This window comes from Mustela nivalis (assembly GCF_964662115.1).
Source record: "Mustela nivalis genome assembly, chromosome: 4".
Classification (NCBI taxonomy): Eukaryota; Metazoa; Chordata; class Mammalia; order Carnivora; family Mustelidae; genus Mustela; species Mustela nivalis.
In genome coordinates, this window is record NC_139023.1 from 6,923,914 (window position 1) to 6,949,248 (window position 25,335).

At 48.1% G+C, this 25,335-nt stretch overlaps 1 protein-coding gene across 1 annotated transcript; it reads left to right on the forward strand.

The window, feature by feature from the left end:
• Positions 1 to 1,217: 1,217 nt before the first annotated feature.
• PPEF2 (protein phosphatase with EF-hand domain 2) lies at positions 1,218 to 25,335 on the forward strand (the record flags this gene model as incomplete). Its single annotated transcript, XM_082729155.1, is given in 16 exon segments — positions 1,218 to 1,283; positions 1,285 to 1,425; positions 1,560 to 1,617; positions 2,493 to 2,668; positions 3,589 to 3,703; positions 4,527 to 4,573; positions 5,999 to 6,165; positions 6,609 to 6,645; positions 6,736 to 6,885; positions 11,588 to 11,926; positions 14,789 to 14,974; positions 16,463 to 16,605; positions 19,709 to 19,815; positions 21,167 to 21,330; positions 22,040 to 22,127; positions 24,609 to 25,335. Coding segments are annotated over 16 exon segments (2,238 nt in total). The 3' UTR covers positions 24,863 to 25,335.

The following is a 25,335-nucleotide window of genomic DNA, read 5'->3' on the forward strand; positions in this document are numbered from 1 at the left end:
TCTAGTGCCGTAGGTCTCGGCGACGTCCAGGCGGCCGTGCTTCCCTTCGGTTTCTAGAAGGTCCGTCGCGCTCACTCCGGACGCGCCTTCACGGCTCCGAGCACGGATTTACAGAGATCAGACTGTAGAGCGTCAGCCTCATCTCTTAGGGTTTGGTAAGTGCCTTTCAGAAGTAGCTACGGTTTGACATTTGGGGTCACAGGAAGTCACGTTCGGCTCTGCTTACGGTGTTCCCCTGGTTCTCCTTTCCCACTCCCCCAGCGACGTTCCTCCTAGAGAAATCAGCCCCAATTCTATTAGCTCCCTAATGCAAGCTAAATATGTTAAATCAATCTGTCTACTGCTCACGAGGTTGACCTGAATTAACCCGCAGGGTTTCCTTTGTAATCCCGCTTTATCCACAAATGCTCCATTCATCACCGCTGGCACATTCAGGCCCAGGAGCTTAAGAAGCACCTCCTTATTTATGTGAACAGCTGCTCTGTTCTCCTGACCCCGGGGCCTGAAGCTCACGGGAAGAAGGAAGCCTCCTCGCGCCACCCTGTGGACGCGGTCACCCGGCACAGGACCGGGCAGAAGAAGCCCAAAGGCAGATCTGACAGTCAGTGCCGTCCCCCAAGTAGCACGACTGACGGGGACCCTGGCAGCCCGCGGGGCTGTCACAAGTCTGGGCATAGCAAGCACACAGCCCAGCAAGCACTTGCGGCCACCCAGCCCTCCAGGCGGTCGTCTGTGTGTTCGTGGTTTGTTTTCCCCAGTCCCCTAGTCCATCCCGCTTTCCAGATGGGGACTCTGAGTCCCAGGAAGGTAAAATTCCTGGGAAGCCACAGAGCCAGTGAGGGCATTTCCAAGCCTAGAACCCAGGACATCTGATATCCATTATAACGTCACCGTGTCCCCCCCAGTCTGTTGTTATAATGTCACAGTGTCCCCCACCTTCCACCCCCGCATTATCTCACTCTTCAAGGACGCCTCGAGCTTGAAACCTCCCCAGGTTGCGTTTCTTGAGAATCCTGGCAATCCAACCTTTCCACCTCTACACTTAGCGTCTTGGGCAAAAAGTAGGAATGCCACTAAACCTCCGATGATAGTATGACCGAGGTAAGGATGAAGGCGGGCTGGGGGGTGGGAACGGGGAAAGGAGCCTCCTGGCCAGTGGTCAGGCAAATCCTCCCTACCGGCGGCAATGGCTGGCTCTTTCCCATCGTCACAGTTACATGCAGGAGAGGGGCCCTTCGCCTCCCCGCTGGTCCGGGGAGTCCCGGCTCACAGGTTCGCTCCTCCATCCCCGTCCCAGCCTTCCGGGCAGCAGCCCTCATCCAGAGATGGTACCGGCGCTACATGGCGCGCCTGGAGATGAGGCGGCACTGCACCTGGCGCATCTTCCAGTCCATAGAGTACGCCGGACAGCAGGACCAGGTCAAGGTGCGCGGGATGGGGGGGCGGAGTCACCGGCGCTCTGTCTTCAGCCCCGGGGCCCCGGGGGTGCGGCTGATCGGGAGCCCCCCCCCCTTCTCTTTGCGCTCATCTCTGAAGCCGAGTCTCTGCTTCTACCGCAGCTCCATGACTTCTTCAGCTATCTTGTGGATCACTTTACCCCCAGCAGCAACCACGAGCGTGAGTAGAGCTGCCATGCAGCACATCCTCCTGTCTCGGCGTCGTAGATCTCAGACAGAAGGGGGTGGCAGAGGGAACACAGACCCGGTGACAGCCAGGGAGTGAGCAGGGAGGTTGACAAATCAGTGGCAGCTTCTGGGTTCTCCCAGGAGCATACCCGGAGGCAAGAATTTGGGTGCAAGGAGCTTATTTGTTAAATGCAGGAAACAGTGGGGGGTGGGTGGGAGTGGGGAAGGAATTCAGGGAAGGGAAACCCGGCAATGAAGTGTGTGGAGGAGGGGGTGCTACTAAGCCAGCAACTCAGTGTGCCTGGGAAACAGTGCAAAATGCATGCCTTGGAATGACCCCACGGAAGATGACAACTAGAGTCTCCATATGTCAACTCCCGAGGCTCCCTGGTTGAAGGCTGCTGATCGGAAAGGTTGTTAATTCCACAGTGTTTCTGGCCTGCGAGCTCCCAGTCCAGAGATGGCAGAGGCTGGAGGTGGACCCTTGCCTGGAGGGCCCTGAAGTTCTAAGGGCTTCTGCCACATTTACTGCATGCCCCAGAAATGCCTGTGAGCTTTCCCCAACCCCACCAAGGCCTTTCCTTTTGCTTTTGCTTACAAGCCTCGGCTCCTAAATTTCTGTTCTTTCTAAGTCTGACAAATTGCCATCTTTTAAAATAAAAGTCAAAGGGAATGGGCATAAAAGCATAACTTCTTCCTCCCGCCCACGTGAATCTGTTGTCACTTTCCTGTTCCTTTCTCCTCTCTGGCCTCGGAGCTGATGCCCGACTGGCACGCTCCACGTCCAACATCGTCCAAGGAACGACTGTGTTGCACGTGGACGGCCCATCTGATCGCAAGCCAGCCTCCCCTCTCTGTCCTGACCAGGGGACTTCCTGAACCGCATGTTCACTGAGGAGAGATTCCCCCAGGATGCTGAGATGGAGAAGCCCAGCGACTACGAATCCATTGAGGTCCCAGACAATTACACAGGACCACACCTCTCCTTCCCGCTCCTTCCCGACCACGCGACGGCCCTGGTGGAAGCTTTCAGACTGAAACAAGTAAGCTCACTCGGGGGCACCTGCGTCTCCACCAACTCCAGGGGGGACGTAGAGGGAGGCCAGACCCAACGCAAAAGGAGTAGTTCTGGGTTTAGAATGTTGGTGTCATGGAGCCACTAGAGAGAGTCTGTGCCCCCTTTGCTTGGCCAGAACCTTGCACAAGTCAAGAGGCCAGTTTTTATGCACTGAAAACCTCACCTCCAAACCATGTAATCTTTCTTCGTTCATACATCCCACACATAATTACTGAGCACTGCTGTGTGCGGGCCCTGTTCTGGGCACCGGGCACCACAGCAATGAGCTAGACAGAGAGAAATTCCCGCCCTCACAGGGCTCAAGTTCCAGGGGGAAGACAGACAACTGATAACAAAACAACAACAAATAAGTAGTTCTGGAGTATATTAGAAGGCAAGTAGAGCTGTGTGAAAGAATAAACCAAGTTCCAGGTAGGAGAGATGTCAGTTTATAGAGTCATCCTGGAAGGCGCCATGGAAAAGGTGATTTCCAAGCCAAGGTCAAAGGTGGTGAGGAGATGAGCCGTGGGATGTCTCCAGAAAAATCTTCTAGGTGGAGAGAACCGATGGAAAGGCCACGAGGCAGGACCCTGCCTGCATGGCTTGGGGACCTCAGGGAGGCGCCTGTGGCTGGTGAGGAGGGGTCAGGGAGGACAGGGGATGCAGGAACAGGGAATGGATGGTGGAAGGCAGGGAAGGCTCTGGTGGAGCTGCAGGAGAGAGGAAACCAGCTCAGGGTTTGGAGACGACGGGAAGCAGGAAGCAGAGCAGAAGATGGGTGAAGAAGAGAGGACCCAGGCATGGGGCCCTAGGGCCCCAGGGTCCCTCTTGGGGTCTCGGGTGACTGGAGTCAGCAGGTGGCGGCAGGGGTGTCAGCACCGCTCTGCGCCCCCCCCCCCCCCGCAGCAGCTGCACGCTCGCTACGTCTTGAACCTTCTGCACGAGACCAGGAAGCACCTGGTGCAGCTGCCGAACATCAACCGGGTCTCCACCCGGTACAGCGAGGAGGTCACCGTGTGCGGTAAGCGCGGCCCGAGCTGGCTGCACGCGCTGGACGCGAGCCAGAGAGCGGGACCGGGAGGGGTGGGGCGGGCGGGGCGCTGCGCGGACAGCGCTCGCGCATGCGCCCGAGTGTGCGGAAACAGGCGGGGCAGGTGCGGCGAAGCGCTGCGGGGCCGGAGGGCGTGCGCTCTGCTTTCCCAGGCCATGCAGCCCCTCCCGCCCTCAGAGGGTCTCCCGCCGGACAGAAATGCCGTCTGTCGAGATTCTGCCCACGTCCTGAGGTTCTCATTCATGTTGACACACCTGGTGGGGACCGATGTCCCCGTCGTGGGCGATGCGGACTATAGGACACCCCATTGTCACCTGGCTCTCCAGGCCCACACGCAGCCTGCACTTGGGTCTTGCTTGCCCTGGAATGTTCTTAACATTTTTAAATTAATTTCCAAAGTTTGAAGGTTGGAGGATTTCATATTAAAATACAGATTCCCAACATCTGTTGAAAACTCTCCTGACCCGGGCCCATAAGTGAGGGACGGTTTCCTACCTCGGGTCGAGCAGGTCTCTCTCCAGGTCTCACTGGACTGGGCATCCTCAGTTCTGTCCTAGCTTTGCTTCCTTCACCCTTTATGATAATCACGTAGAAAGCCAGCACTGTGTTTTCTGATTTCAATATTAACTGTTCCTACAGCTGGGGAAATTAATATTTATCCCTGTCTTCCATACGGAAAAATGAGTGACCATTGCTATGTCAGATTTTTCTGGGTATTTCCCTTTTTGTAGTAGAAATGAGACCCCGTGGTAAGGACCCATAGAAACTGATGTTCTCTTTCTATCTTTACTAGGAGACTTACATGGCCAGCTGGATGACTTAATATTTATATTTTATAAGGTAGGAATGTGTAAGATCCTGTCTTGCTCTGAGGCTTACTCCAGAAGTTCAGATACAGTATCTATTAAACAAATGCTTAAGTATTGCTTGGATTTTTAAAATATTATTTTAAATTATTTAAATAAGAATACATAGTAGCAGATACATAATATAAAAGATAGCACTGTATTATATTTTAGTATGCTTTTGTAAACTGTTTTAAAAATCTAGGGCTAATAGGGGCGCCTGGGTGGCTCAGTCATTAAGCGTTTGCCTTCAGCTCAGGTCATAGTCCCGGGGTTCTGGGTTCGAGCCCCGCATCCGGCTCCCTGCTGAGTGGGAAGCCTGCTTCTCCCTCTCCCACTCTCCCTGATTGTGTTCCCTTTCTTGCTATCTCTCTCTCTGTCAAATAAATAAATAAAATCTTTTTTAAAAAGATCTGAGGTTAGTAAAGAGAACAAATCATTATTTAGTGATTGATTTCCTTTTTCCCAAATAAAGAAAATTGGGGCGCCTGGGTGGCTCTGTCAGTTAAGTGTCTGCCTTCAGCTCAGGTCATGATCTCAGCATCCTGGGATCGAGCCCCGCGTTGGATTCCCTGCTCCTTGCTCAGCTGCTTCTTCCTCTGCCTCTCCGCCCCCCCCCCCCCCGCAGCTTGTGCTCTCTCTCTCTTGCTCACTCACTCTCAAAATATAAACAAAATCTTTTTTTAAAAAGGTGATTATCAAAGCACCTGAAAGCTATTTTCCTATCCATTTTTAGTTATAAAATGTAGAACATGTAACAACATAGATGAATGTTCTACTAATTCAATGTTACTTTATATATACTGTGCTTCCCAAAGCATCTTCCTACTTAATGCTTTGTTTAATCCTGAGGAATCTGACAGCTGTTGTGGTTATTACTAAAGATATCGTGGCCAGGAGTCCCTGGGTGACTCAGTAGGTTGAGTGTCTGACTCTTGATGTGGCTCAGCTCATGGCGTCTGGGTTATGGGATTGAGCCCCGAGTTGGGCTCTGCACTCAGTGGGGAGTCTGCTTAAGATTCTCTCTCGGCCTCCCCTGTCTCTTCCCCTGCTTATGGGTGTGTGTGCTCTTTCTCTCTCAAATAAATGAAAACATCTTATTTAAAAAAAAAAAAAAAAAAAAAGATGCTGTGGCCAAAACTTAGAACTGGCTTTTGGATCACGAGTTTAGCGTCCTTTGACCATACCACATGGCAAGACTCTGGCTTTGTAAAAAGCACTTATTTTGATGAGGATGTCAAAACCTCAGCCCTGCTAGAAAGGAACTGTAAAACCAGTAAAAAAATACTTCCAGCTTTAGTTGACAATTCACATTTGCAGGAGAGCCAGAAAACACAGAATTGGTGTTCAGTCTGACATTACACCGGCTCGTCCTGATTTCCTATCCCTTTCCTTTGTTGCTGTTGTTCTCATCGGGAAGAATGGCCTCCCGTCACCAGAGAGGGCCTACGTCTTTAATGGTGACTTTGTGGATCGAGGCAAGGATTCAGTCGAGATCCTGATGGTTCTTTTCGCCTTCATGTTGGTCTACCCGAAAGAGTTCCATCTTAACCGAGGAAACCATGAGGACTATATGGTGAACTTACGGTAACAAACTAAACACGCTTGGGTATTTGATGTTTGCTTGTGATTACATAAAAAGTTATTTTCTTAGAGCTTCTGAGGTGTTAGGTGCCTTTTAAAAGCACTTTTCCAATTTTATAAAGAAATACACAATGTCTGATGTTTAAAATATTTCTTTAAAACTTACACGTTATTCTACTCCTAATAAAACCATCAAATGTTTCCCACATATCCATACTCTATAGAAAAGGTAAGAAATACAGATAAGCAAAAGGATGAAAATAAAAATATCCCATAATTTCCTGAACTGAGATAATGCTACAATTGTAAGCGTTTTGGCTATTATTCTTCAGTCTCTTTTCTGTGTATTTAAGTATATGTATATAGAATATGAATTTTTATAAACATTAAGCTATAGCATGACTGTTGTCACTGATATAATATCTATTTTTTGCTTCTAAATCTAGATATGGCTTTACCAAGGAAGTGATGCATAAATATAAGGTGGGCGACCTTTAAAAGCAAAAATTTCTTAGTTCAGACATGTGGAGTGTATCATTCGAAACTTAGTATCTTCCTAATATCATTTTCCAGACACATGGCAAGAAAATACTAAAAATACTGCAGGATGTTTTCTGTTGGCTTCCTCTGGCCACTCTGGTTGATGAGAAAGTCCTGATTCTTCATGGTGGAGTGTCAGACATGACCGACCTGGAGCTTTTGGCTAAACTAGACAGGCACAAGGTACTGACTGAGTAATGAAGTAGTGCGTGTTTCACCGTAATTTAACCCAGTTAATAATAATAACAACCCAGTTGGTAATAATTTAATCCAGTATCACGGGCGCATAAATGTTGTCTTGCATGCTGACTCCGGGTGACTAATAGGGCTATTAAGAGAAGTCATTAAACCAGTCAAAGGAGAAAGATTAGGGGTCCACATCTGGGGGCAAGGAGCAAGTATGCTGTGATCCATTATGATGTTTGCTATGGACGCGAGAGTGGGGAGTGGCAACGAGAGCCTTCTATCTGCCATCCCTGATGTAGACAGCTCTACCGCCCCTCCAGCACTGCTCGTGGACAGCCTCCATTTCTCAAATAACTCAGTTAAACTCAACCAATGTGTGTGAGTGCCTACTTCATGCAGGGAGGACACTATGGCAGATAGATGGAGATCAATTCTAAATTAAACTCAACAGCTATGGTTTTTTTTTAAGAATTTATTTATTTAACAGAGAGAGAGAGAGAGATCACAAGCAGGCAGAGAGGCAGGCAGAGAGAGAGGGGGAAGCAGGCTCCCCGCTGAGCAGAGAGCCCGATGGGGGACTCAATGTGGGGCTCGATCCCAGCACCCTGAGATCATGACCTGAGCCTAAGGCAGAGGCTTAACCCACTGAGCCAGCCAGGCACCCCAACAGCTGTGTTTAAAGTGCTTACTTTGTGCAGGGAAAGTGGTCGGGGAGATGCAGAGATAACCGGAGATGCTGCCTCCCAAGGGAGTTCACAAGCACCAGCAGGAGGAGGGAATGAGAGACGAAATCCACTGACCTCCAATATGCACGTCTCTATTTTCTGCTGCACTTTGGAAGTGAAAATTTAGAAAGCAAAGATTTCATTTTCTTTTAATCACAGGCTCTTGTACTCGAATGGTGTCTTACGGTTTCTGTCCTCCGACTGCCCGTTCCCACATGCAGGAGTCCCTATTGCAATATCCTTGACAACATTCATCCAAGCAGTTCCAAAGAGAACTGTTTACCACGAAGCCAGTGTGTTTTGGGCTAATTAATCTAAGTCTGTATTATATGAGACATAAATGAAAGAGCATGGCTTTGGAGTCAGACAAACCTGGGTTTGAACCTTGGAGCATGCACGTCACCGCAGCTGGTAAGGCAGCTTCATTTTACTAGATTATCCAAGAACCAAGCCTTCTTATGTCTTGTTACTCTGCTCTCCTTAGGGTGTCTTTTCCCATGCCTCATCTTTGCAGGCCAAGGTGGTCTGCCACCACATCTGTGTTCCAAGCAATTGGGTAGGGGAAGGAAGGGGGGAAGAATATTCCTGCCCTTTAAAGCCCCAGGGAAGAAGTTGCAGACATCTCTTCTGCTCTCGTGCCATTATTGAGAAAATAGTTCCATGACTACACCTTGTCGGAGGCTGGAAATGCAGTCTTCTTTCTGGTTGGCCACATGCCTAGCACAAAAGTTGGGGTTTCCATTCCTAAGGCAAAGAAGGGGAAAATAGATCTGGGAGAGTGGTAGTCTGCCACACAGATACTGAAGCAGGGAAATATGTTCTTTTTTCCTTGAGTAGGCATGGCAAGTGGTTACACCATGGCCCATGCAGTTGGACAGATATGGAAAAAAATTCTCTTTCTCTTACTTATAGAATATTACCTTGAAAAAAGTTATTTATTATAACTTCAGTTTCTGAATGGATCCTATAGGAATATGAATGACTATATCTTAGATGTTTGGAGGATTAAATGAACATATGTGTGTGTGTGCTTTACAAAATTTGAACTTAAGTGGAAATAGTATTAACTGCCTTTGGCTGAAGTGACAGAAAACTTCAAATGACAATGGCTTAATGATTATCTCTTCCTTCTGTAAATAAACACTGGAAGCAAGCAGTCCAGGGCTGGTAGAGTAACACCACAAAGTCACTAGCCCTGTTTCCTGCCTTCTTGTGGCTCCCCCGTGTGGCATCATGACCCACTATGGCTACATGAGCTCCAGCCATTGTGACCATGCTCCAGCAGCATAAATTAGAGAGTAGAAGAAAGGCACGTTTCTTCCCTTTAAGGGACATTCAGATGTACACAAAATTTTTGTTCCTATTTCTGCTCAGAATTTTGTCATATGTTAACATTTAGCTGAAAGGCAGGTTGGAAGGTGTATTTTTCATTCTAGGTAGCATCTGTAAGAATCTGGGTTTCTATTTCTAAGGCAGAAGAGTGGACAGGTGTTAGGTAGCCATACTCTGCCTTGGTCTGTCCCTGTTGCTCCCCAAATTTCCATGCACACCCTGCTTTCCACACGTAGAGCCATGTTCATCTCCTCCCCCGTGGAGTCCACACTCCATTAGTCTCATGCAATAATTGCGTTCGGTCCAGGGTTTCTGGATTCGAGTCCTATCTGTCTGGCTATGGCTCCTTGTGGTCTGGTTACTGTAAGATGAGATGCGTGTTCCTGCACCCACAGACTCAGTATTGGAAGGGGAAAGGATAACTCCTTGGCAGAGGTGGAAGAAGGGGTGCCTGCAGCATTTCAACAGCTTCCTCCAAAAATCCTCATTATAAATCCCGTCTCTGCTTCTCCATCATCTCAACTGTTTCATGTTCTTCATGGAGGAGAGGGGCCCAAGAGACCTAAAACTAGCTCTTTGTACTTCCTTTGTCAATTCTGCGTGATGTCTTGTACCTCACTTTTTAAAAATTCAAACATTCTGTTCTGTATCTATGTCGGAGGGAGAGACAGCAAGTCACATAAAAGCAGATGAGCTCATGGGAAGATTCACATTTAATGCATACAGGAGAAGTAGGGACTTTGGCAAGTTTTGCTGAAGAATGGTTTCTTTTCTGTAGCTTAGCAAAAAGCTACCTTCCTAATAGTTGGTTTGCAAAGCTCTGGGGAAGGGGGGTGTCTCCATCTGTACCAAGAGCAGGGACAAGCACAAAAGTAGGAGCCCCAGAGTCAGCTATCTGGATTCAGTCCTGATAATGTTTCAGTGACCCTGCGCCTCCTGTTTCTCATCTGGACTATAAATGAGGATCTCACGGGGGTGGGGGGTGGAGGGGGGCGCTAATCAATGAATTCCTGTAAAACCATGAATGAAGATGCAGTCTCATAGCAGTGGCATGAACCAGTGAATTCACGGTAAGTGCCCAGCATAGCGCCTAATTAAAAAGGGCTCAATACATATAAATGCTGTTATTCTCCTTAAATATCATTTATCGATGCCTCTTGACGGCAGATAATAACATCCTTAAAATAAAGTCACCCATGGGTGGACAGGGGTGGGACTACTTGTCTGGCCCTCAATCAGAGTTGCAACAAGGAGAGGAGGAGGGGGTTACTAGTCCATTCACGCTTGGTGGCCTTTCACTCTCCATGCTGGGGCTCAGGTGCCTAGGAAGTCATTAGAACTTGTCCAGAGTTAGAGAACACCTCTGTTCTGTTCTCTTTCATCTGGATTCCTCTTGAAACATCATGCAGGTTCGGCTGACCTTCTCTGAGTGTCCTTTGTCCTTGCCCTAGGCCAGTCCACACCAAGACATGGCTTCCTTGGATCACAGTCCTTACATCGATGTACAGAAAGTTCTCATTCTTTGGTCATGCACGTGCCGAGAGCTCCCGTTGTGGCCCAGACCTCTGTCGTTGTTATCCTTGCAACGTTGTGTCCCTGGTTTCCACTGTGGCACTGGGGCAGGCCAGGAATGGTTGCCAGATGCCACAGCTCTGCTCCCTGGCCTGACCCCTCTGTTGCCCGGGATCCGAATTCTTTCAGCTCGTGATTCCATAGTCAACCTGGTCCCAGTACCGTGATGCCTCGGAGTCAGGGACAGGGACCACACTCTCTCTGGCCAAAAGAATCTCTCCAGTTAGGTCCGGGCTGGAAAGGGGTGCGTCCGCCCACCTCCTTCCTCAACAGGGAAGAGCATTCCTGTGAGAGGCCGAGACGCGCTGCGTCTCCCCCCGCAGCGCACCGCGCGTTTCCTGTTCCCGCGATTCTCACGGGCTGCAAGTCCTCCCTCTGGTCCAACAAGGAGCTCCACGCGGGCCCCGCACGGACGGATCTCGGGGCTCCTACAGGAAACCGGGGCCGCGCTTGGGTTTTCTCGACTTCGCCGCGGTGGGAGACCAGGTTCTACCCATGGCCAGTGGGTCCCAGATCAGAACTTCTGTAAGATTCCGTCTATATGCAATGCTAGAACGAGGAAGCACAGACGCACGGGAATGCAGGCCCGCGGACGGCGCCGGACCACCGCCGCGGGGTCCCGGCCTCACCGGAGGCTTCCCCGAGCCCTGAGCGCCCGCGGCTGGGCCCGGACCACCGCCGCGGGGTCCCGGCCTCACCGGAGGCTTCCCCGAGCCCTGAGCGCCCGCGGCTGGGCCCGGACCACCGCCGCGGGGTCCCGGCCTCACCGGAGGCTTCCCCGAGCCCTGAGCGCCCGCGGCTGGGCCCGGACCACCGCCGCGGGGTCCCGGCCTCACCGGAGGCTTCCCCGAGCCCTGAGCGCCCGCGGCTGGGCCCGGACCACCGCCGCGGGGTCCCGGCCTCACCGGAGGCTTCCCCGAGCCCTGAGCGCCCGCGGCTGGGCCCGGACCGGCGCCGGAGTGTGGCCCCCGCGCGGGGCGCTGACCTGGGAGGCCGGGCCGGGGGGCGGGCACCCAAGCAGCCTCCTCCGGGGTCGTCGCAGCGTCTGCATCTTCTCTGGACCTTTTCAGATCGTCTCCACCCTGAGGCGCAAAACGAGGAAGGAGAAGGGGAAACCGGCGCCGAAGAAGGCGGGCGCGGCGCGGCCCACCCCGTGGTTCCTGCCCCTGCGCGCGGGCTCCGGCGGGGCGCCCCGAGCCGGCCGCTCCTCCAGCCTCCCCTGCGGCGGCCCCGCGGCTCCGGACCCGGCCCGGCGGGCGCGGCGCTCCGTGGACCTGGCGCTGCCCGGGTGCCCGCAGCAGGGGGGCAGCGCGCCGAGCGGGGCGCAGGGGGAGCCGGAGCGAGCCGCGCCCGAGGCCGACCCGGAAGCCCGCGAGCCGCGCGAGCCCACCCGGGAGGAGTGGAAGCAGGTGGGTGGGGGCGGGGCCGCTCCGGGCAGGGGGGCGGCGGGCGGGGCCGTCCGGAACCGAGCGGGTCTGTTCCCTCCAGTAAATGAGGGCATTTCCCCACCTCCTGCCTCCCCCGGGGCGGGGACCCCCGGAGGGTGTCGGTGTTCGCCTCACCGCCCCCCGGTGCGCCTCACAGCGGAGGGGGCGCTGCGCGGTGCGCTCTGCGGCCCGAGGAAACCCGGTTTAGTGACCCGCCTCCCCGGGGCGGGCGGGGGGTAACCGGGACCTGACTGGAGGCCGCTGTGATGTTTTGTTTTGTTTTTAATTTGACAGACAGAGATCACAAGTCGGCAGAGAGGCAGGCGGGGGTGGGGGAGCAGGCTCCCCGCTGAGCAGAGAGCCCGATGCGGGGCTCGACCCCAGGACCCTGGGATCATGACCTGAGCCGAAGGCAGAGGCTTAACCCCCTGAGCCACCCAGGCGCCCCTGATTCTGTTTTTGTTTTGTGGATTGTGTTATGTTCGCCACCGTACAGTACAGCATTAGTATTTGATGCAGTGTCCCACGATTCATTGTTTCCCTCCAACTGCCAGTGCTCCCTGCGCTCTGTGCCCTCCTAATACCCATCACCAGGCTCACCCATCCCCTCCCCCTCCCCTCTGAAACCCTCAGTTTGTTTCCCGGAGTCCACAGTCTCTCACGGTTCGTCTCCCCCTCCGATTTCCCCCCCTCCATTTCCCCTTCCTTCTCCTAATGTCCTCCATGCTACTCCTTATGAGTCACAAATCAGTGAAACCATATGATAACTGACTCTCTCTGCTTGACTTACCTCACTCAGCATCATCTCTTCCAGTCCCGTCCATGTTGCTACAAAAGTTGGGTATTCATCCTTTCTGATGGAGGCATCATACTCCATAGTGTATATGGACCACATCTTCCTTATCCATCCGTCCATTCAAGGGCATCTCGGCTGTCATTGTGGACATTGCTGCTTTGTTTTGTTTTTAATGTGTCCGAAAGATGGCTACTGTAGCTCCAGGCCAGACCAGTTAGGTGAGCAGCTCCTGTGGACCTCTGTTACCAGGCAATGAAAGGCTTTTCCAGAATCTCCAGACGTGTGTCACAGAGCCGGCCCCCCTGCAGGGGAGACCGGGAAAGCAAGGGTTCAGTGAGGCCCATCATCAGAGTTCTGTTCGCTGGAAGGAAGAGGGAGAGGAACACAGAGTAGGCACTCGCAGTGTTCGCCCAACCAGGACCCCGGCAGCTGCATGGAGGGCACGTTTCGGCGGGGCAAGGCTGGGGGTGGGGGGCTTATAATCCACGTGGGAGATCACGTGGTAAGCTTGTGTTTGTAGCACTATGGGAACTTGCTAGTGTTCAACCATTTCTGACCTATAATCCTGGCTGTGTTTTTTTTTTTTTTTAACGGTTCATCCAATAAAGAAAAGGAGAGAATTCAGAATTAGGTAAGATTGCAGATTCATTAGATGGTTGGTGTTGAGAAAAAGGAGTTGCAGCAGACTCCGAGGTGGGAAACCTCAGGGAGAAAGATGGCGAGCTCCCTGAGCTATCCATCCATGATGTTGATGGGTTTCAACACCAACGTAGAACAAACTTTTAAAGTAAATGCAAATCTCTCCTTTTGCAAAATGTGACTCAGTAGTAATGTTCCCATATTTACGAATCAAATGCATTTTTCCCTCAAAAGTACATTTAGAAAGTATTGGGTGTCAACAACCAAAATACACCCATTATTTAATGTAAATTATAGAAGATTGGCCATCAGTGTTTTCCTGAATAGTAACAAAAGGGCAGAACCTGAATTGCTAGACAATTGTTCAGCTCTTCTGCAAATTCTTTTGAGAGAATTCTCTTCTGCGATGACTTGAAGACCTGAAGCATTTGATCGTACTTTCCCAGGACCACAGCTGGGGCCTTCTGATGGCTGCATGAGAGATCATGTTGCCAGGCCCACAACTTCTGCCTTCTCTTTAGGACAACCGTCCAGGAGACCAGACACTCTTCAGCTAACTGAAGATTTCTCCCAGAGCCACTCGCTTGTTAGGTGGTTTACATACCAAGCTTTCATTTGAGATTTATCTCCAAGAAAGTGGATAACATGGTTGTCAAACAGTATGCACATATACACCCTCCTCTGAGTAATAAAAAATTCTGGAACCTCAGGGGTTCAAAATATAAGCATACGTCAGGGCACCTGGGTAGCTCAGTCAGTTAAGTGTCTTCGGCTCAGGTCATGATCTCAGGGTCTTGGGATCGAGTCTTGAGTTGGGCTCCCTGCCCAGTGGGGAGCCTACTTCCCTCTCTACCTCTGCCTCTCCCCCAGCCTGTGCTCGCTCTCTTTGTCTGACAAATAAATAAATAAAATCTTTTAGGGGTGCCTGGGTGCCTCCGTGGGTTAAGCCTCTGCCTTCAGCTCCGATCATGATCTCAGGGTCCTGGGATCAAGTCCTGCATCGGGCTCTCTGCTCTCTGCTGAGCAGAGAGCCTGCTTCCTCCTCTCTCTCTGCCTGCCTCTCTGCCTGCTTGTGATCTCTGTCTGTCAAATAAATAAATGAAATCTTTAAAAAAATATATATGTACATATATGTATGTGCACATATACATATGTACACATATATGTGTATACACATACATACATATATATGATATATACACATATACATACATATATGTACACATATATATAAGCACATATCAAATATTGATCCCATGCACAATCACTCACATTTATGCAAACATTTGTAGTCTCTTCTTCCTCTCCTCATCCGCCTTTCACTCCTCCTCCTCCTCCTCCCATCTTCATGGAGTGACTCTGAATCTCTGCCTAGATTTTAGGGAAGTAACATCTCTTGGTCTCTGCAGGTGGTCGATATCCTGTGGAGCGATCCCATGGCCCAGGACGGCTGCAAGGCCAACACCGTGAGAGGAGGAGGCTGTTATTTTGGCCCGAATGTGACAGAACAGTTGCTGCAGAAATACAACCTGCAGTTCCTGATCCGCTCCCACGAGTGCAAACCGGAGGGCTACGAGTTCTGCCACAGCCGCAAGGTAGGCGCCGGGTTGGCCGTGGTGCGGGAGTGCTCCCTCCTGCTCCTCCTGGCCTGGGCGAGCACAGTCAGCCCCGCCCCCCTGCTCAGGGCAACCAGGTCCTTTACAGTCACTTACCCTTGACTTTCACAGTCCCTTTATTTATTTATTTACTTTATCTTATTTTTTAAAATGGCAAATGCTTTCAAAGTGTGTTGTTTTATTTTTAAATATTTTGTTTTTATTTATTTGAGAGAGAGAGCGAGCGGGGATGGGGGAAGGGAAGAGGGAGAACCAGGCTCCCTGCTGAGCAGCAGCCCCCAAGGCTGGGCTGGATCCCAGGACCCTGGGATCATGACCCAGGGGAAGGCAGATGAGCAACGACAGAGCCGCCCAGGCGCCCCTCGCAGCCTCTTCAAACCTCAGAGTCCGGTTGCTGCTGCCACTCAGTCGACCCTTGAGAGAACAGAGGGGCAGAGACGACCCCATCTCTGGGACAGAAATGGGGTTTTCCCAGCCACGTCTCTGTTTCTGAAGTCACATCGCTCACTGACATGCATTTCCAACAAGGCGACAAGGTGACGGGGTTTCTGCACCGCGGCCCGGCGGGGATGCCGCGTGGCTTGTCTTCTCCGGAGCGCGTTCCGTGTCCTGCCTCGCCTTCTCGCACCTTCGTCCTCCAGCGTCTGCCCAGCCCGGTGCCGCTGGGATGAGAGCATGGCCCGGAGAGCTAAGTCTGCAGAAGAACAGGCTTCCGTGCGGGGCGTAAAGAGGGAGATCAACTAATCTCAGAAACGTCTGGTTAGTCCAAGTTTGTCTCCTGCAGGACTTCGAGAACCTTCAGTTTCCTCTATTTCTTGTAACTCTCAGAGAAGAAACGCAGTATCTACCGTTTCCTGATGTCCCGACAGTGTGGAAGCTTTTCTCACAGGTCATCTTAGGGGACACAGGACTCGGTGGGAAGCTCTGTCTGTGACAAGGCCTCACACCAGCTTTCACGACTGGGGTGCCGACTGTAAGATCCAGCTCGCCTCTGGTTGACCTAAACGGAGTGTTATGTCTGACCCTGGCTGCTGTACTTGAGACTAAAAGGGAAGAAATCCCATTATTTGGGGCATCTGGGTGGCTCAGTTGGTTGAGTGTCGCCTTCGGCTCAGGTCATGATCCTGGAGTTGGGGGCTCACGGGTCGGGCTCCCTGCTCAGCAGGGAGTCTGCGTCTCCGTCTGCCTCTGTCTCTCCCGCAGCTGGTGCTCCCCCTCTCGTGCTCACTCTCTCTCTAAATAAATAAAACTTTTAAAAAAGATACCATGCTGTGGGTGTCCTATCAGAATTCAAATTATTGCTTGAATCTCACCTCCTGCTTCACTAGCATTGATGACTTTAAAGAAGTAAAAATATCCATAGGTGAGGTCAAGGCGGAGGGGCAGCCCCTGAGACTGGGCTGGGCCCTATCAGATCGGGGGTGAAGCGTTCTTCAGTGAATCCGAAGGCCTTCTGTTTTGGTCCAGGTCTTGACCATCTTTTCTGCCTCCAACTACTATGAAGTTGGCAGCAACAGGGGGGCCTACGTCAAGCTGGGGCCGGCCCTGAGCCCGCACATCGTGCAGTATCAAGCAAACAAGGCAACCCACATGCTGACTATGAGGCAGAGGTAAGAATCTTTAATGAACGATTTACGGAAAAACAGAATTACGGTGTTTGTAGAAACTTTGAAATGTCAAGCGTTCTTACATTCATCCAAATTCTAAGTGACTGTTCAGAATTTACAGAGCACCTGGGTGGCTCAGTGGGCTCAGCTCAGGTGTCCGTCTCAGGTTTGTGGGTTCAAGCCCCACATGGGGCTCTACGCTGGGCATGGAGCCTACTTAGAATAACAACAAAACAACGAAATCCAGCGATGTCAGCAGTGAGGTCTACAACAGACATGGCAATGGCCTCTTTCTTCTTCTGCATACACTTTAAGATCTGCACGTACCCATCATTAATGGAAGCAACAGATTTGCTTCCTGCAGAAGTTATTCTCAATGGGGGCATCTTGGGTAACCATATGCCAGGCCACTGAGTCTTTCCAGGATCACTCTTATGTTTTCTCTCATCCATAAAGGGTTTGTTTTACCCCATAAGCCACAGCCAAAGGTTCTTTGGTTTCTAGGGATTTGACAGATGGGATTCAGTCCACACATTTGTTGACAGTGCCTTTTTCTTCCTGGGGACGGACGTGTATAATATGACTTGCATGGTTTCTGTTGAGATGATTCTGAGTTCTCACCTTCGATGAGAGCTTCCCATCCACGAAGTGCTATTGTAAAGAATTTATACGTATTGTCTCACAATGAACTTAGGAAATACAGATGAATTTCAGTTTTATGGAGGAGATCATTAAGGAACACAGGTTAAATCCGCCAGTCCATGGTCCCACAGCTAATATACAGGGAAGGCAAGCCTGGCCCAGGCCATCTTGGTTCAGAAATCAGACACGTAATGGACATGTGGTACTGCCTCTCACCAAGAAGAGGGTCCCAGTGTACAAAAGCGACTAACAGATGCAGTTTTAGTGCCACGGAACAAGCTTCTTTAATTATCAGATGAACTAATTAGAAATCAAACCAAAGTTAACATAAATCCAGTGGAAAGAGACCACATTAATATTTAACATCTGTTGGTGTGAGTGCTATAAAGAGCCTTATTTTAAACCACTCTTGAGTTACTAAATATCCGGAGTTATGAAACACTCAAGTTGTTAGAAAATCAAGGCCACATCACTCAAGAAGACGTTTTATATGAGAATTTAAACTCATTAAGTGATAGTCAGACCCACTGTGCGGAGGCCTCCATCACCAAAGGGAAGCTCTACCCAAACTCAGGCACCTGGACACCCCACAGCCCCACCAAGCAGGACCTCTAGGCGTGGGCCCCGCACAACTGCAATGCCCGATTCCACGGGTTTTAGGTGTCGTCGCTACAAAAGAAATCACTGTGGGGAAGCCTATAGGCATGTTTTAATAACATGATTAAAGAGCTCTTGGAAATATTCATTGGCTTTATGAAAGCAAGTAAACATCAGCTAATTTACCCAGTGATCACTTGTCCAACAACGTCAACTCCCTGGAGCGGGAGTGAGGGGAAATGTCTCTGACCACCCGGAGTTGATGGCTCGGGGTCCGCATACTCGGGACCGCGTGTTTTTCTTAGAAGAGGACTCATTCGGCATCGGTTTCCTCTGGCTTCACATCCACATCTCACAAGAAGAGTCTGACCTGCCTAGAGTTCACCTGTCAAGATTGGTTGCTGGTCCCACCCCTTTTAGCTACATGACTGTGCATTAGTTACTTTGTAAGGGGCGTAATAATAGGACCTTCCTCAGTGGGTGTTGGAGGACTGAGGTAATCCACGCAGAGCTCTGCATTTAGTTGCGGCCCCTGTTGGCCGCCTGATGTAGAAACAGAGAGCCTCGTCCATCTAGATGCGGCCTGAGAACATCACTACACTACGTCCCTGTGTGCTCACGCTGGATGATGATAACGTAACGGGAGATGGTTTGAATGCTTTGTCAAACCAGTTGTTTAAAACTTTTGGGAGGAGAAGGAGTCCCATAGTTCTTTTTTTTTTTTTTTTTAATTGGAGAGAGAGTGCGCACAAACAGGGGAGGGGCAGAGGAAGAGGAAGAGAATCTCTAGCAGACTCCCCACAGAGTGTGGAGCCCCATGTGGGACTCGGTCTCACGAGCCTGAGATCATGGCCTGAGCAGAAACCAAGGGTCAGATGCTTAAGCAACTGAGCCACCCAGGTGCCCGAGGGAGTCCAATATTTCTTTGACCCTTTGATGAAACAATGAACTCCCTCCAGAAAAAGCAAATACACTCACATACCCATACATTTAGGGATGAGTTTTAGGAAGTTCACACTCTTCTAGGGGTCTCCGGCGCCCCCGTAAGGATTATTCAGCTAAACACCTTAAACTGTGAGGACGATTTTCATCAAACATGATTGAAACTGTGTGTGTGTGTATGTGCACATGTGTGTCTGTCACTGTTAGCCCCCAAAAGATAGGTTATCTGGTCATCATTTATAGAATGGCTGGTTCCTCAATGAGGCAGGACAAAGTATATATTTACCTTTTTCTCTTTTTTTCTTTCCCTTTATCTCTTCTTATCTTTTTATTCATTCAACTACACGTATTTATTGAATACTTACTTTGGGCCTAGTGTTGTGCTCAGGATTACTCTTTTGATCCAGTAAGAATGAGAAAACTTAATTAATGTCATTTCATTATTCATAAATCTTGCCTTGTGTCTATATAACATAATAACAAATTATAAGGAAAGCATATTAGCATGATAACAGGTACCATTTACTAAGCACTTTGAATGTGCTGGGCTTTCTTCTAAGTGCTTTGTATGAACTGACTTTTCTAATCTTCACAATCCTAAGAGGCAGGTACAAATTTCCTTCCTTCCTTCTTGTTTTGAAGATGGGGAAATTGAGGTGTGGTACGGTAGGATAACATTACCACAAAGGTGGTCTTTTTCCAGAACTTTTGCCGTAACTACTGTCCTGCACTGGGTAGGACGGTGGCAGGTCCTGCTTGAGCCCAGCAGGGAGAAGTAACGGGGAGAAATCAGAGCTGGAGCTCTTCTTTCAGAAGGTTGAGGTGTTAAGAGAGAGAGAGAGAGAAGTGTGGTAAGAAAAACAAACGTGTGACTGTTTCCTTGATGTGAACTTTTTAAAATGTTTGTTTTCATCCCCTGTCCCAGGATTAGCAGAGTAGAGGAGTCCGCGCTGAGATCTCTGCGGGAAAAGTTATTTGCTCATTCCTCAGATCTTCTTGGTGAATTTAAGAAGCATGACACAGATAAAACTGGTAAGACCAGACAAGTAAAATATTCCTAAAAGGAAACAGGCAAAAAAAAAAAAAAAAAAATCTTTGCAGCAGAAGTCATCACATCATTATTTGTTGAAGTCAGCACCAAAGGGCATCTTTGACTCCTCTTTTCATTTTATTCAACTTAATGTTCTTGTTATCTTTTCTAAAGTTTAAAATGCCAAGCTTTTATTTATTTTTTTTAAATAAAATGAGAGAGCGAGAGAGTGAGAGAGAGCTCAATCAGGGTGAAGGGAGAAGCAGACTCCCCGCTGAGCAAGGAGTCTGATGCAGGACTCTATCCTGGGACTCAGGGATCCTGACCTGAGCCAAAGGCAGCTGCTTAACTAACTGAGCCACCCAAGTGTCCCTAAAATTCCAAACTTTTTTTTTTTAAGATTTTTAAAATTATTAATTATTTATTCGACAGAGAGATCACAAGTAGATGGAGAGGCAGAGAGAGAGAGAGAGAGAGAGAGAGAGAGGGAAGCAGGCTCCCTGCTGAGCAGAGAGCCGGATGTGGGACTCGATCCCAGCAACCTGAGATCATGACCTGAGCCGAAGGCAGTGGCTTAACCCACTGAGCCACCCAGGCGCCCTAAAATTCCAAACTTTTAACAGAATGTGAGTTTAGCAAACTATAGAGGGGATGTTACAAAGAGATGGAGACAAGGGGAGGGTAACAAGGCCAGAACTGAGCAAAAACCAATGGGTGCAGGAAGTTACAAGAATATATCCAAAAATTAGCAAAAAAAACAATGATTTGGCTTCTTATTCTTGCTTAGTGTATACATATATGTTCTGTGTTCTATTATCAAAGCTAGGATTTTTGTCTTTGCTCAACTAAATAGAATATTTGTCTAATATACATTGACTACATATATATATATATATATATATCCCCATTAGAAAATAATGGTAACAATCATAAATTCACGGCAGTATCTTCTCGTATACGTACCAACAACTAATGCTGTATATGCACATATATATATGTATATAGTTTTAGGATATTATTTACAGGAGTGTTGTGTGACTTTTCAATAGTGTGCCAGATTTAGCAAACAAAAACAGGATGCCTAATTAAATTTGAATTATAGATAGACCACAAATAATTCTAAAATATAATTATGTCCCATGCACTATCTGGGCCATAAATGCTTATTTAATTGGGCATACTCGTGCAACCCATTTCCAGGAAACTCTACCTAACCCACAAAAAGAGTGACAGTGCCCATTAATTCTGTTCCCTGCAGACAGCAGGGGGTATGTCAGGATAAAAAGGTCTGCACTGTGGGGCAGGACACTGGATTTGTAAGTGACAAGTCAGCTCGTGGTCTTGTTGCTGTAGGTTTCATCTCCCTGAGTGACTGGGCGGAAGCCGTGGAGTCGGTGCTGCGGCTGGGACTGCCATGGCGGATGCTGAGGCCACAGCTGGTGAGCAGCTCCACGGACTCCATGCTGGAGTACAAGTCCTGGCTGAAGGACTTGGCCAAGGAACAACGGAGCCGTGAGGTAATGGTGGGAAGAGGCTGCGTGCCGCCATATTGTGGGCCATGAAACTCCCTATGGGGAACTTTGCATCAGCAGCAAGTATGGAGAACCCAGAAAAGAAGATGGATGAGAAAAGGGAACTACTTGTTGAGCTTCTGTTTGTCAGGTTTTGTGTTAAGTGACCTACATATGTTGCCTCAATTTATCCTCAAAATACCTACCTCACAAGGATGGTCTTATCAGCACCATTATACCTGCAAGGACGCTGCTCACCGAGCTGCTAGAATGTAGAACTGGGACCCAATCCCAGGTCTGTCTGACTTCCCGGGCACCGTCCTGCTTCCCTCACTTAAAAAGAAAGAAAGAAAGAGAAAAAGAAAAAGGCTTTATTCAACAAATACTTATTGAATGTAAGGCCTTGGGCTAGGTACTTTTTAAAATGGCTTTATTTCAATTTAATTCACATACCATACAATTCATCCATTCAACCTACAATTCAGTGGTTTTTCATATATTCACAGATTACCAGAGTCAATTTTAGAACCTTTCCATCATGGGCTATAAGTACTTCTTAAACCCTTAGGTTATTTGGTAGGCTGAAGGGCTTAGGGATAAAATCTCTTCAGGCTGTTTCAACCCTATCTTATTGTCAGGGGTGATTGTGTGTTAATTATATATGAGGACAAGCCTGAACATAAGATACAGAAAGAACGTATATTTTCTTTTGTAGAACATCCAGTCAAGTTTGCTGGAAACACTGTATCGGAACCGATCCAACCTGGAGACCATCTTTAGGATCATAGACAGTGATCATTCAGGTAAAGACACTTGTTAGCCCGTCACTTCTGATGTGTAGCATGTACTTAACCTCCTTTTCAGTCTCCTTCCTGGTCATTTAGCTCTCTACTCAAGCACTTTGGGGGCAAAGTAAATAACAATTATGCTTATAAATAAATGGCAGAAACTAGAAAAGTATTTTGGCACTAGGCGCAATCCATGTAGAAGAGAGGTCAGGCAGAGAAGAATGAAGACAAAAGGGATGAGAACTTCTCATAGGAAAAACCGTGATTAGAAGGTGTGCTGTCCCTTATCGTCCTATCAAAGATAGCCATAAAGTACTGGGGAGTGCCTACAGTAGAAAGGCTTTTACAATCTCATCCCGAAGTATTCTTTTTAAACGTATTTGGAATAACTACAGATTCACAGGATCTTAGCAAAAAATGTACAGAGAAGGGCCCCTGGGTGGCTCAGTGGGTTAAGCCTCTGCGTTCGGCTCAGGTCATGATCTCAGGGTCCTGGGATCGAGTCCTGCATCGGGCTCCCTGCTCAGTGGGGAGCCTGCTTCCCTTCCTCTCTCTCTCTCTCTGCCTGCCTCTCTGCCTACTTGTGATCTCTCTCTGTCAAATAAATAAATAAAATCTTTAAAAAAAAATGTATAGGGAGGTCTGGTATCCCTCTTCCTGTTCCCCTACTGGCCCAAAGACCTTTTTCAATATTACTACACTCTCCCCACCTACTTTTAGATATAATTCACATACCATATAATTTAACCACTTAAAATGTTCAGTTCACTGGTTCTTAGGATATTCACAAGGTTGTGTAAACATCACCACTATCTAATTATAGAACACTTCATCACCCTAAAAAGAAACCCAGACCCATTAGCGGTCACTCTCCGCCCCTGCCCCTTCTCCATCGGCCCCTGGAAGCCATTAATCTGCTTTCTGTCTCTAAAGATTTGCCTACTATGGACATTTCATATAAATGGAATCCTACAATATTATGGCCTTTAGTGTCTGACTTCTACTTTGCGTAAGGTTTTCACAGTTCTTCCATGTCGCAGCATGTATGAGTTCTTTATTCCTCTTTAGAGCTGGCTAATAATTTCGTCCTATGGATATAAAATATCTACACCATATTTTGTTTATCCACTCTTCAGTTGGTAGATATTTAGATCGTCTCCACTTTTTGGCTGTTATGATGACTCTGTGAATATTTGTGTACAACTTTTTATGTGAGCATATGTTTTTTTATTCTCTTGGATGTATTCCTAGGAATGCAATTACTGAATCATAGCATAAAACTCTGTTTTACTTTTTGAGGAACTGCCAGACTATTTTCTACAGTGGCTATACTCATTTATAATCCTATTAACAAGGTCTGACGGTTCCAGTTTCTCCTTATCCTCCTGTCCTCGCCAACACTTCCTACCTCTGCCCACCCTTGTCAAAGCCATCCTGCTGGGTGTACAGTATCTCCAGGCTTTGATTTGCATTTCCTTAATAACCGATGATATTGAGCATCTTTTCATGTGTTTATTGTAAATGTTTATATATTCTCTGGAGAAATGTCAATTCAAATCCTTTGCCTATCTTTTAATTGAGTTATCCATTTTTCTGTTGTTGATTTATGAGAGTTCTTTATATATTCTTGATACTATGCCATGATTAGATAGATGATTTGCAAGTATTTTCTCCAACTTTATAGATTGTCTTTTCACTTTCTTGGTAGTTTCCTTTGATGCACAAAATTTTTTAATTAAAATAAAGTCCAATTTATCTTTTTTTGTTGTTGTGCTTTTGGTGTCATATCTAAGAAACCATGACATAATCCAAGATAGCAAAGATTTACATCTATGTTTTTTTCCTAAGAGTTTTATACTTTTAGCTCTTCCAATCAGGCCTTTGATTCATTTTGAGTCAATTTTTGTTGGTAGTGCAAGGTAGGGGGATAGCTTCATTCTTTTACATCAGGATGTCCAGTTGTCCATTACCATCTGTTGAAAAACAATTCTTTCCCCTTTGAATAGTCTTGGAACTCTTGTAAAAAAAAAAAAATCAATTGACCATAGATGTATGGATCCAGAGGCTTTTTATAAGCAAAATAAAATATTTGTTTGGGATGACTTAATGCCTGGTTTCCCAGCAGGGGCACTTTTGACATGTTGGCCTGAATATTTGTTTTTTGGGGGTCCATCCTGTGTACTGTAGGGTATGTAGCAGCATTTCTGGCATTTACCCATTAGATTCCAGTAACACCCACCACGGTCATGACAATCAAAAACGTTTCCAAACCTTGGCAAATGTCCCTAGAGGAAGGGAAGCAAAAATGCTCCCAGTTGAGAATCCCTGGTGAACCATTGGTTTTGTGCCACCCCCTTGGTAGTTTAAACTAGATGCAAGGCCTTGGCCATCTTTGTCTGTTCAACGGTAGAGAGCAGGTGTCCCTGCAAGAATGTCAGAGCAGATGGACATGAAAACTAGACTGACTCACTGACCTGAATTCCTCTCTCTGGTAAGGGTTCATCTCGTTGGACGAGTTCAGGCAGACTTGGAAGCTGTTCAGCTCTCATATGAACATTGACATCACAGATGACTGCATCTGTGACCTTGCCCGGAGCATTGACTTCAACAAGGATGGCCACATCGACATCAATGAGTTCCTGGAGGCCTTCCGCCTTGTGGAGCAATCCTGCCCAGAGGGCGATGCCACAGACTGCCCCCAGACCACAGACCCTGAGGACGGGGATGGCAGCAAGCCAAGCACACAGTAAGAGCAGCCTGTGTCCGTCTCCCGTGGTGCCTCAAAACCAAGACTGAGCTTGTCCCTGCAATAGCTCCCTTACTTTCCAGAGATTTGTGGAATTTTACTCTGAGAAATTGCCTACCAGTGTGCATCAGAATCAGCTCTCTGCATGTGTGTGTGTGTGTGTATTTAAATATGTAGCTACCCTATCCCTAGCTCAAAAGTTTCACAGGGTAAGACCCAGGTATAAATATTTTAAATTCTCAAGTCTACCCCAGTTAAGAACCACTGATAATTCAATCCCCTCATTGTTTTCATTTTTATGCCTTTTAATTATTGTTTTGAAAATATCTTAATCGTAAAGGAAAGTTATGAGAAATTTTGCAGTCCCATGACCCAAACGTGGATTCTTTTCATTACTTACTTTTTCTTGTTATACTATAGTTTTTATATAATTTAATGTTCTTTTTTAAAAAAAATAAACTCACATCTACTTGTAAA